At 41.8% G+C, this 12270-nt stretch overlaps 6 protein-coding genes across 6 annotated transcripts; 3 read left to right on the forward strand and 3 right to left on the reverse strand.

Moving 5' to 3' along the window:
- Positions 1-1084: 1084 nt before the first annotated feature.
- Positions 1085-3966, forward strand: LOC128725672 (kinesin-like protein KIF23). The gene is made up of 4 exons (XM_053819433.1): positions 1085-1095; positions 1157-1885; positions 1949-3398; positions 3490-3966. The coding sequence occupies exons 1-4, from the start codon at positions 1085-1087 to the stop codon at positions 3964-3966; spliced, it is 2667 nt and encodes an 888-aa protein (XP_053675408.1).
- Positions 3967-4066: 100 nt separating this feature from the next.
- On the reverse strand, positions 4067-4993 carry LOC128724488 (THUMP domain-containing protein 1 homolog). Its single transcript, XM_053818212.1, has one exon. The coding sequence runs from the start codon at positions 4991-4993 to the stop codon at positions 4067-4069; it is 927 nt and encodes a 308-aa protein (XP_053674187.1).
- A 392-nt stretch (positions 4994-5385) lies between these two features.
- LOC128725938 (spliceosome-associated protein CWC27 homolog) lies at positions 5386-6973 on the forward strand. Its single transcript, XM_053819712.1, has 2 exons — positions 5386-5427; positions 5501-6973. Exons 1-2 carry the CDS (start codon positions 5386-5388, stop codon positions 6971-6973), a joined length of 1515 nt encoding a protein of 504 aa, XP_053675687.1.
- A 235-nt stretch (positions 6974-7208) lies between these two features.
- LOC128724489 (ankyrin repeat domain-containing protein 54-like) lies at positions 7209-9309 on the reverse strand. The gene is made up of 4 exons (XM_053818213.1): positions 9306-9309; positions 8665-8885; positions 8476-8598; positions 7209-8102 (listed from the first exon to the last, which is right to left on the reverse strand). The coding sequence occupies exons 1-4, from the start codon at positions 9307-9309 to the stop codon at positions 7209-7211; spliced, it is 1242 nt and encodes a 413-aa protein (XP_053674188.1).
- Positions 9310-9759: 450 nt separating this feature from the next.
- Positions 9760-11136, forward strand: LOC128726316 (protein CLP1 homolog). Its single transcript, XM_053820119.1, has 2 exons — positions 9760-9861; positions 9961-11136. Exons 1-2 carry the CDS (start codon positions 9760-9762, stop codon positions 11134-11136), a joined length of 1278 nt encoding a protein of 425 aa, XP_053676094.1.
- Positions 11137-11203: 67 nt separating this feature from the next.
- LOC128726317 (N-acetylneuraminate lyase B-like) lies at positions 11204-12204 on the reverse strand. Its single transcript, XM_053820120.1, has 3 exons — positions 12143-12204; positions 11684-12072; positions 11204-11610 (listed from the first exon to the last, which is right to left on the reverse strand). The coding sequence occupies exons 1-3, from the start codon at positions 12202-12204 to the stop codon at positions 11204-11206; spliced, it is 858 nt and encodes a 285-aa protein (XP_053676095.1).
- Between the last annotated feature and the right edge of the window lie 66 nt (positions 12205-12270).

Genomic DNA, 12270 nt, shown 5'->3' on the forward strand with positions numbered 1-12270 from the left:
TATGTGCACGTATGATCACCAAGCTTCATCACTCTCCTAAGAGAGCTTATGCATTAATCGGAAGACAACTAAACTAAAAGAAAATATTACCCTACGACATGGCGTATAAAGAAATATGTTTCATAGAGAGTGGGTGAGTTTACAGAATACGTGAGATTATTCATTTTAGTATGAGAATATAGAAGAAAGAATTGTTTAGTTTGTAGTACAGAACATTCTTCATCCTCCGCACCCATCAGGATAAATACATTTTTATCGTTATTATCACGTGGCGCTCAAAACAAATTCCGTACCAAAAAAAATATATCACTTCAAATTAAATTTTTTATTTCTGTATAATTTTAAGAGCAAAATAAATCAGACGAAAATCAAAATAAACCATATAATTGCGATTGACAAATCGATAGTAAGCGTTCAAAATAAAATCATGACTTAGAGAGATTTAATCATTAGATGGTTTATTTCGAGGATCTTTGTGTAGTCAACGGGTCAACAATGTAGTTTAAATATAGTTTAATCTTTTTTTGTAATTCAACAAGATTTAAAAATGGTCTAAAGTTTAAAAATTCACCACTGACGTATGTCAAAACGTGCAAATAATTAAAACTGACAATCCTTCTCCAACGGCTACAGTTGACAGAAGAATCATTTGAAATCCAACGGGCATAATACGTCAGGGTATCACGCATAGTGTTTGTACGGTAAAGAACGGGCGGGTTCTCGTGTATCATTTTGTTTCTCTAATTTCTATTACCAGCGGTTAATGTTTCATTTTGCGAAAATATAAAAAAACAGGCAGTGTGCATGATATAACGTTGAGTACACGTGTGTCTCCAACTTAAAATAGGGCAATTTAATTCACGAAGTGAAAAGAACAAACAACAAAACCAGCTTCTTCGCTAAGACGTGAACAAAGTCGTGCACTTGTGCGTAAAGATTTGCTAGAACGTATATCTTCAAGATTCAATTGAAATCGGACTAAACATAGATCCAAAGGAAAACTTCTAAACGGTGCAAAATTGGATCTCATTTCTGATGCTAAAAATCTATTCCGGACTTCAGCCAAGTTACCAACGCTTGAAAAATGAAGACAATGTAAGTGGATGCCATAGGTGATCAATGCACACAATGATTTATTTTGTTTTATACGTTTTAGGAGGCAAAAAACTCCACTGAAAGTTCAAGCACCAAGGTCGGTAATGAAAAGTCGAGGAAATTCTGGAAACAGCTTAGTAAAAGATCCTGTACAAGTTTACTGCCGCGTTCGGCCTTTGCCGTGCGAATCCGATCTTACCTGTTTGCGCGTTACCGATCCCCATACCATCGTGCTGACGCCTCCGGAGATTGCTATTAACTATAAGGTTGGCAATTTGAAAGAAACGCAATTTATATTCAAACGCGTTTTTAGCGATACAATACGTCAGCATGATGTCTACATGACCGTTGCACAACCGTTAGTGGAAGGGTTGATACGCGGTCGCAATGGGTTGCTCTTTACCTACGGTGTTACTGGCAGCGGCAAAACATACACCATGACGGGCGATCTTCAACATCGAGGCATAATGCCGCGGTGCCTGGATGCTCTGTTTCGCACCATAGCCGATTATCAGGCTAAAAAGTACACCTTCAAGCCTGATCGTTTAAACGGGTTCGATATCCTCTCGGAAGCGGAGATACTTCTGGAGCGTCAAACGGAAATGAACGCAAAATTAACGAAATCAACAAGGAAAAAAGACCTCGACCAAGAAGTTGCGTCCCAGGCTTCCGTAGAGCCCTCCGAAATCAGTGGCATCGAAGAGGATAATATTTACTCTGTTTTCATAAACTATGTTGAAGTGTACAACAACAGCGTTTACGATTTGCTTGAAGAAACTACCATTCAAAAGTAAGACTGATACGAATTATCTCTGACATTTTACTGTATTAATTTAATTATTTTGGTTTACAGGACACTTCAGAGCAAAATGGTACGGGAAGATGCGCAGCATAATATGTTCGTCCATGGCGTAACGGAGGTCGAAGTTAAGTCTGTTGAAGAGGCCCTAGAACTCTTCCAAATTGGGCAAAAACGAAAGCGCATGGGGCATACCATACTTAATGCGGAATCCAGTCGTTCGCATTCTGTTTTCACGATCCGTTTAGTGCAAGCACCGGTTGACGTGCAGGGCGAAAACGTGGTACAAGATCGCAATGCCATCAGTGTTAGCCAGCTCTCGCTGGTGGACTTGGCTGGCAGCGAGCGTACCAGCAGAACAGGCAACACAGGACAACGGCTGCGGGAAGCTGGAAACATTAACAACAGCCTGATGACTTTGCGAACGTGCTTGGAAATTTTACGTGAAAACCACCTTCAGGCCGGCGGTGGCCTGAAGAAAGTACCGTATCGTGATTCCAAAATTACGCATCTTTTTAAGAACTATTTTGACGGGGAAGGCCAAGTGCGAATGATAGTGTGCGTTAATCCTCGTGCGGAAGACTATGACGAGACGGCACAGGTGATGAAATTTGCCGAAATGACGCAGGATGTGCAAATAGCTCGGCCCACGCCGGCTAAGGTAGATCACAACCTGGGGCTTACTCCGGGCCGTCGTAAGGCGAATCAACTGTTTAAGCTGGCGCTGAATGAAATGGCTGAAAAGCATTCCCATCATTCGCCTGCATTTGTTACTGCAGAAGGCGCCACCACGGGCATAGATCGAATGGATTTCGATCTTGGTTTAGTATACAGCCTGGAACCATTCTTGTCGGAGATGAAACTAGGTACTCCGGAATGTCGCGAGCTGGTACAAAAGCTCTCTGAGATACTCGAGTTAAGGATTCAGAAACGTAAATTGCTGGTTGATGATTTTAATGCTCGTCAAAATCGATTCCGCATGAATTTACACAAGCTAGAGAGTGAAAATTTGTTGCTTCGCACGGAGAATACATCGTTCCGGGCCGTCCTTACGCAAAACAAACAGAAGATCGGCGCAATGGAAAGCAAAATCGTCGTGTACGAAAGTTCGATCGATGATTTAAACCGCCGTAACCGGCAGCTGGAAGAACGCCTGCTACAACTGCAGACGCAGCTAAATCAGAAGACTCAAATGATAACGCAAAAAGAACTAGAAAAGGAACGCCAACGCAAAAAGTTCACGTCCAAATTTGCGGTCGAGTCGGAAAAGATGAGCCGCGAACTGGAGCTGAAGCTAATGGAGCAGAAAAACAAGCTACAGGACGAAATGCGTGACAAGGACGAACGGCTGCGATTGGTCTCTGAAATCATACAAGGCCAAGGAACTCCGATTCCACGAGGTACCCGTTCCAGGAGTGCCGACAAAGACGTCCACAAAGCAGAATCGACAACATCAAACGTGAAATCGTTGGTTAGCGCGTACGCCACACCACGTGCTTCCAGGGTAAGTGTCGTTAGGCGTCGTCACAATCCTTTCGAGAGAACTACACAACTTCACGTTTATATTTTCTATTTCTTGTGATTTGTTACAGCAGCCCGTTGGATCAGCTGTGGTAAATAGTCGACATCGACGATCACGCTCTACTGGCGAGCGTTGGCTTGAGCATCGTGCCGCGAATCCTGTACCATTGGGCACAATATTGCAACCGTATTACTTAAACTCAAAGTCGGTCACCAAACTGACCGACAAGGATGTTATCACGCAGAAGGCTACCAAGTATTGTTTGATATCGCAGGATGCCGATACGGAGGGCGAGCTTGAGACGAAACTTTACAAAGGAGACGTCATTCCTACATGTGGCGGAGGCGCACAGGTGGTCTTTAACGACGTGGAATGTTTGACACAATACTCTCCTACAAAAACGCCACCATCCAGTCGAAAACGTTCCAGCAATTTCATCACCCCCAGCGCTCCACCCTTGAGTGAGATACAAAATACCAATTCGAAATGTAGCTTGGCCATCGAAGGGCACCGAAGTGCAGGAGAGCAAAAGAAAAGATCCAAGCATTGAGAAGTATTCGCGGCGCTCATATGAATAGTATGAAATATTTTTTTTAATTTCTAACATGTTCTAATACAGCTTGTGTTTATTTAAAGTTATAGTTTAAGTTTCAGTTCAATAAAGTATTTGAAGTCTCCTCGTTGGCTTCCTGGGAAGTGTTAGATTTTTCATTCGCCGTAGTCACATTGTTAGATATGTTCGCCTCTTGACTCGTAATTTCAACAACATTATATTTTCGCAGTTGATAATATTCACGCAACACCCCGATGCAGCACAGTCCTTTGATTACCTCCACTATAACCGCTAGATCCGGATTTTTAAGATTCGCCTTGTTTCCCGCGTTTTTTGCCGTGATGAGATCGGCAAGTTCCTGGATAACGTCATTGCGTGAGAGGTCGTTATTTAACCGACGATTAAAAATTATTGCATAGGTCTTGGGTTCTTTCAAAAAATACCGGTCACAAAGCGTTCCCACGGAATCCATAATGTCCTTAATGTTCGCTCGGCATACTGCCTCGATTGGCAGCATGCGTAGAATGAAGCGAGATTTATGCTTCTTGGTTGCTGCTAGCTCCTTCATCAGCTTGTATGCAATCTCGTTTGGGTCAGGTAATGTTGTAGCGATAAAGAGGCAATTCATGGCACCGCTTTGCACATTCTGAAAGCGGAAACTTTTATCTTTTCTTGCGGCTTCCTTTGCTTCCTTTTGCAATTGAATTGAAATGTCCTCTTCCTCGTCGCTTACGGTTGCAGGCTTTTCCTCATCGGTTTTGGTTGTAGCACCATAGCCCATTTCGTCAGCATATTCGTTGAGGATGCGGTACGAGTCCCGGACACAATCACGCACATGGCCGTTACAAGTTATCAAGAAACCACGGTGACCCGGTTTCATAAAATGTTCCCTGTTCGATTGCTCTCCAGAGCCGCCTTGTTTCGGGTTTGCGTAATAATTCCGCTTACTATTTTTGCCATGTTTGGATCCTTTGTCATGTGCCTTGTTCGGTGAATAGAGTTTGATTTTCTTTGCTTCCGACATATTAAGCTAATGAAAAGGAGCAGGAACCGGCGAACCGTGTTTGTGGGTTAATATGTTGCAGGTAAACTTCAAGAGTATTAATGGACTCTATACAGTTACAGCGTGATTTTAAAAGGTCAATGTAGATGCGGGACAAATTTTGTAAGTTTGTACAGACTCCCCAAGACTGCGTTTAGAACCGGGATTTCGTAAAACACAGCCAACTTTAAGAAAAAACGTTTTAAGCACTGTTGCCACTTATTTACTCGTGTCCGTTTGACAATCCATTGTAGCTATTTTCGTAAACGTCATACTACTGTCGCAACATCGAAAACAAAATAGTTCAAACTATTAGTTTGATTGAATTTATTATCCTACTACTGTTTCATGTGTTACACAGCCCTTTAGTGAGAATGAGCAACATTTATATACAAGAACCCCCAACCTCCGGGAAGGTACGCAGTTCCTTGAACGAAAAACATTGTTTATCATCCTAAATATCATAACGTATTTTGTACCCCACTTCAGGTTCTTCTGGTAACATCTGTAGGAGATATCGATATAGAACTATGGTCAAAAGAATGCCCGTTGGCGTGCCGAAACTTTATTCAACTGTGCATGGAAGGATACTACAACGGGACGAAATTTCATCGTATCGTTAAGGGATTCATAGCACAAGGTGGAGATCCTAACGAGGATGGAACGGGTGGTGAATCGGTATTTGGGCGTCCGTTTAAGGATGAATTTCATTCCCGATTACGTTACGTACGCCGCGGTTTGGTTGGAATGGCCAACTCGGGCAAAAATGATAACGGCTCACAGTTTTTCTTCACTTTGGGGCCCACCCCAGAGCTACAAAATCAAAACACACTATTCGGAAAGGTGGCAGGAGAAACGATTTACAACATGTTGAAGCTGGAAGAAGGTGAAATTTTTGAAAACGAAAGACCACACTACGCTCATCGCATAATCAAGACAGAGGTGCTCAGTAATCCGTTCGACGATATTGTACCAAGGCAATTGACAAAGGATGGACATAAATCAAAGTCCGATGATAACCGAAGTACATCGAAAAGGAAAAAAGAAAAGGGCGTTAAAAATTTTGGCCTCCTATCGTTTGGAGATGAAGCAGAGGAAGAGGAGATGCAAACAAAAGTGTTTGTTACTACATCGGGGCGTGGCAAATCCTCCCACGATGTTTTAGATGATCCAAATCTTAGTAAGGAAACATCGTCAACCAATCATCTTGCAGGAGTTGCTAAACCGCAGACCATGCCAGAGAGCGGTACTGAAGAATCTGCGGAAACGGACAATGAGGATAACGAACATAAAAAAGGCTCCTCAACATCCCAAAATGATGCACTAAGAAAAAATGTTCGGGAAAAGCTGACGCGTAAATCAGCCAGCAAGCGACCTAAGATCGAACCAGTGGAATCCGAATCTGATTCGGATGATGGATTGGATAGTGGGAATAAGAAATCGAAACGAGAACAGGCCGAGCGAATACGGGAGGAAATAAACAAGCTAAAAAAAGACTATCATACGGACAAACGACGGGCTAAAGAGCTAACGGACAAACAACACCAAACAGTCAAACGCACGAATCCCACGGCTCGAAAGGAAGCCATGGAGGAAGTAATAAAGGTACAGCAACAATATTCGCAAAAAATAAGCCAACTTCCTAAAAAAGGAAACTCTAGGGAAAGCCATACGATGGAGCTGTTGCAAAAGTTCAAATCCAAGCTTCGATCTGCTTACGACAGTCAGAACGAAGTTCACCCCGGCGGATCGAACGATGCAGCAGTCGATGAAGACGAAGAGATTCGCGGAGACAAGTGGTTGGCACATCGCCTAGAGTTCAATAAGCAAGACGATCCCATTCTGGCAAAAGATGCGGCCACGAAGGGTGACGATTGGTACGACGTTTACGACCCTAGAAATCCTCTAAATAAACGAAAGCGGGGCGAACAAAATGAACGAAGTCATAAGCATGCGAAATAAACGATAAGGCAATATACAAAGGAAATATATTTCGCTTAAAATGTATTATTTACAACAAAGAAACGTATGAAATAAATATATCCACACTTGCTATATGTGTTCATTTAAATTATAATTATTAGGATGTTGTAATAGTACGATTAATCCACTTAGCTTAAACGAACTGAGAAAGGAATGCAACTGCATGATGAAACCGTTATGACACTTATGCTTAAAGAAAAGCAAATATCTATGATTAAAGTGAAAACGTTTGTAGTGTGGAAAGTAACGAATTCACGTCACTGTCGATTTCGTTTTTCACTTTTAGATTGTTGATTTGGTCTACAATCGCGTCTAAGTTGATTTCCTTTTTACGCACCCTCTCGAGTTGTTCGGAGAAATCGTTCAAAGCTGCCTCCAGTTGTTCCTCCTGATCGCCGCTGCATCCCATCATCTGAATTTTAAACGCCGCAAAGATTCGGTCACATACATCAGCCGTTTTCTGGCGGTGTTTGTGTATATCGCTCTGCGATAGTTTGGCCATCTTTGATATGATCCGTTCCGAAAGTCGCAATTTACCGATGGAAAAGTCTAACGCTAAAAGCCCATTAGAATCCCGTAACAGCACATTGGTGCCATAATCCAGCAGCATCTGTACCACGTCAACGCATTCTGTGCTTGCTGCCAAATGGAGCGGTGTGTTCAAATTTTTGTCTCGTATGTTGGGTTTGGCACCATTCTCGAGCAACAACTGAACAATATCTCGAAATCCTCGGCTGCAAGCAATGTGCAAAGCCGAACGGTTGAAATAACTCTCGTACGTGTTTGGCGACATTCCTTGTTGAATCATTTCCCTCACTTTTTCAGTGTTGTTATGTGAAACGGCTTCTAGAAATCGTGATGTAAGCAGTGCCGAAGGACGGCATTTTATGTACGGCGATGATCGTTGCTGCTGGTGTAATCGTCGATGACGCTGATCAATTGTTGATCGGCTTCGTATTTTATTCCGGACATCGGTTGAACCAAAAGGATCACCAATAACAGAACTTAGCGGATTTTCCACACTGTCTAACTTGGTTCCGCTGGCTGAAGCGCCAGCGTCAGTCGAAACAACATTAACCATATCTTTTGATAGATCACACATTTTCTCCTATGGAAGAAAAACAAAATAAATAGCAAAATGCTCCCTAACTCCATCAAACCAAATTACATTACCCTTTTGCAAAGTTTAAGGGGGTGAACAAATTATCAAAACAATTTCGATATGTTTTGATGTTGTTTTGTTCTGTAAGCATCTGACAGATCCATTAATAAAAACATATGGACATTCAATTTTGCTTTGAAATGTCACAGGACTATGAAGCTATGCTGTGTGGTTTTGCAAATTCAAAATTTATTGCGTTGCATTATCAACTACCTGCATGATATATAGGAAATCATTTAATGTAAACATCAATTGCGTTAGGGCTCGGGTCACTTTTAGTCTATCCAGGAGGCCAACCTAATTGGCGGCCACCAATCACATGCAGATGGATATGGTACACTGTTTGGCATCCGTGATCTCCATTGTTAATAACCAAACGAAATCCTTTGGGGGCTTTCGATTTTCCAAGCTGTCCTGCTACATGCAACAAATGTCCTAGAATCTGAAATAAAAAGAAACATTAGTCAAATGCAAACGCTCTGAAGCACAATTTAAAAATTCTTTTTACCTCTACATCAGACGGTACGCTGTTTTCTAGTTTTGCAATCTTATGTTTAGGAATCACAAGAAAATGAACCGGCGCCTGTGGTGATATATCGTTGAAAGCGATGCATTTTTCATCTTCATAAATCACATCGGCTGGAATTTGTTTTTTAATGATTTTATCGAAAATAGTATCCGCATCCTTCACCTCAGCTTTGGGCCTGCTTTCTGATCCAATGCCACCATCTGTATGAAGTTTTGCTAAAGGCAAACTAAACACTGGTTTCAATCGCAGTGGAAAAAGCCTGCGAAAACCTGTCGCAAACATAATTTACAACTATACGAGAAATTCAACAAAACAAATAAACCGTTGTCAACATATTTCTGCTTATGTTTATGTTTCTATGTATTATATAACTTGACATTCAGCGCTCCCAAATCCTTAAGAAAATAGCAAGATCAATTTAATTTCATATTTAATTCATAAAGCAACATTACAAGTGAATGTCCACAATTATCTTCTAAGCAAGTAACAAGAATACCGGGAAATGGGCTAAGGGAAGGAAAACTTGAGAGTAGAAAAGGCTGGCTCAGTTCAAATTCTTATGAACACGAGAAATGTATTGGATATGAATTCGTAACCGCTTAATTCATCATTAGTTTTACCCATACTTGACAAAAATTACCCGTGATTGCCTTTTTTTTCGTTGGTAGGTTTACTGGAGCATAATTCTTCGTTCTGCTCATAATAGTAAGCTAATCAATTCTTAAAAACTTGGTGGTTTCCATTTTTCAGCTTAAAAGTCCAGCCGTACCTTTATGTGCTGTGTGTACCAAGCCTTCGCGTTGCCGCGCTTGCTCGTCAACAAACCGCGCTTCACAACAAACCGAGCAGCCCATGACAGCCCGTTCGACATGTGACGCATCTGCCGTAAAGTTGATGTTTCGTACATATCTCTCACGGATATTTATGGGCGGTGTTTTTGTAAACAATTAAAATTGAATGATATTCCTAGTCGCGGATTAAACTGCAGTAGGGTGCAGGACAAAAAATACAGATACAAGCTTTAAAGTTTACTGTTTATTTCAATGCGTATTTTGTAACAATAACGAGGCAAACATGTCAGAAGATAAAACAATACAAAAAACCGATTACAAACTTGAAGCAGACTCTGAGCTCCGTTTTGAAATAGAGAACAAAAATGAGAAGGTCACAGTTGTTGTAAGTATAAGTGACTGGTTCGGCGTCGCTGTGTCCACGAACCAAATGCGTTTTCTTTGCATCCGTGCATTATTTACTTTTCATTTTCTACTTTTCTAGCTAGTGAATGGACATGCAGAATTGTTTGGTACGGAGTTGGTGATTAAAAAACCATACGAATTCGTAAATGGTGCAAAGGTAGCGATTTTTACGCATCATGGCTGTACGATCGAGCTCCGAGGTAAACCGGATGTGGCATATGTCGCAAAAGAAACCCCTATGGTTATGTATTTGAATGCCAATTCTGCCCTCGAGTATTTGCGAAACAAAGCCGAACAAGAGGATAGTCATGGGCCAATAGTAATGGTAGTTGGACCAACAGATGTTGGCAAAACCACGCTCTGTCGTATATTGCTGAACTACGCTGTACGCCTGGGTCGTCGACCCATATATGTGGATTTGGACGTAGGTCAGGGAGGTATAGCCATTCCTGGTACGATCGGCGCCCTCCTAGTAGAACGGCCAGCACCCGTAGCTGATGGATTCTCACAGCAGGCCCCTCTCGTTTATCATTATGGCCATAGCACACCATCCTGCAATAGTACGTTCTACGATGTGCTCATCTCCAAGCTCGCCGAAACAACTCTGGAACGGTTGGAAGCGAACAAAAAAGCTAAATCATCTGGAATGATTATCAATACCTGCGGTTGGGTTAAAGGATCAGGATACTCGCATATTCTGCACACTGTGGCAACATTCCAAGTAAGCGCTATATTTGTACTGGATCAGGAGCGCCTGTATAATGAATTGCTACGAGATGTTAAGCGCACTCCATCTGTCCAGGTGGTATTACTGCCGAAAAGTGGGGGTGTTGTAGAGCGCACCAAATCACAACGCACCGAAGCTAGAGACCAGCGTATAAAGGAATACTTTTACGGATCAAAAATGCCACTCTTTCCCCACAGCTTTGATGTTAAGTTTTCGGATATAAAAATTTTCAAAGTTGGCTCTCCACCGTTACCGGACTCGTGTTTACCATTAGGAATGAAGGCGGAAGACAACTATACCAAATTAGTGGCCGTTCAGCCTGGGCCTCAGCTGTTGCATCACATACTAGCGGTCAGTTTTGCCGAAACCACCGACGAGAATGTGATACAAACAAACGTGGCTGGTTTCATCTGCGTGACGAATGTCAACATGGACAAACAGGTGTTAACAGTGCTATCTCCTCAACCAAGACCTCTGCCTCAAACGATATTGCTTGTTTCTGATCTTCAATTTATGGATAGTCATTGACCGTATAGGTACTTTTCATGTATTTCAGTTTTCATCGAATTTAAAACATCAAACAAATAAAACACGCTCACATGTTCAACGGCGGACGAGTTTGACCAATCTCAATGGAAGGGAACCGTTTTGTGAAAGCTTTCTTCATTGCCGGTACCCAATCGCCACCGTATGACGATAATATGGATGCGATGGTTTTGTTCAGGGTTTGTTGTTTAGCTCTAGCTTCTGTAAGCTTCCCCCCGTGGTTCATGGCTTCAATGATTTCATGAAGAGTTTCCGGATAAATATTAATTGTCGTTAAAATGAAACTTTCGAAACCGGCAGCAATTCCGGCACAAAGTATTGTATCCGCACCCAAGAATACGATGCGCCCTTCCTTCAAACAGGCACTTCCCTCCTCAAGATTACCATTTGTGTACTTAATGCCTCGAAAGTTATCTATCTCTTTTTCTGCCATATCCATGAACGATGGCATAAAAACTGTAATAAGTGAAATAAAGCAAAACAACATGTATAAATAACACCAAACTCATTGTCTCGTTCCATAACTTACTGTTGACATCTGTGAACATTGGAATATGGTAGTAAAAGAAGGGTGTTGTGCGGCAATGAGCGGCTATCCCTTTCAAATAGCGCACAAGCTGCTCGCTTGTTTTAGGTTTAAAGTATAGTTCTGGAAGACATAAAACGGCATCTACTCCAATCTTTGATGCATGCTTAGCTAGTTGCACAACATCCGGATACGGAGCTCCTCCAATCTGAACCATCATCGTTATTGCATGTTTTTTGCACGCTTCGTGCCAAACTTCCGTTACTAGCATTCGTTCAGCGGTGCTTAACAGCATTCCTTCACCCGTGGTTCCATTAACGAGGATTCCACGAACTTTGTTAGCCACTAGTAGCTGCACATATGATTCGATTACATCAATGTTCACTTTTCCGCTAGGATGTAGAAAAATGTAGAAAAATTCAATATATTATATGTCCATATGTGATTAAATTTATACGTTACTTTTGTTCGAAATATGGTGTAAACACCGGTGCCATTAACCCAGTAAAATTGAAGTTATTCATGATTGCCACAGTCGCAGATAGATGAACTCCTGCTCAAGTTGTTTTAATATATCATCGGAAACTGTG

This window comes from Anopheles nili, chromosome 3 (genome assembly GCF_943737925.1).
Source record: "Anopheles nili chromosome 3, idAnoNiliSN_F5_01, whole genome shotgun sequence".
NCBI lineage: Eukaryota > Metazoa > Arthropoda > Insecta > Diptera > Culicidae > Anopheles > Anopheles nili.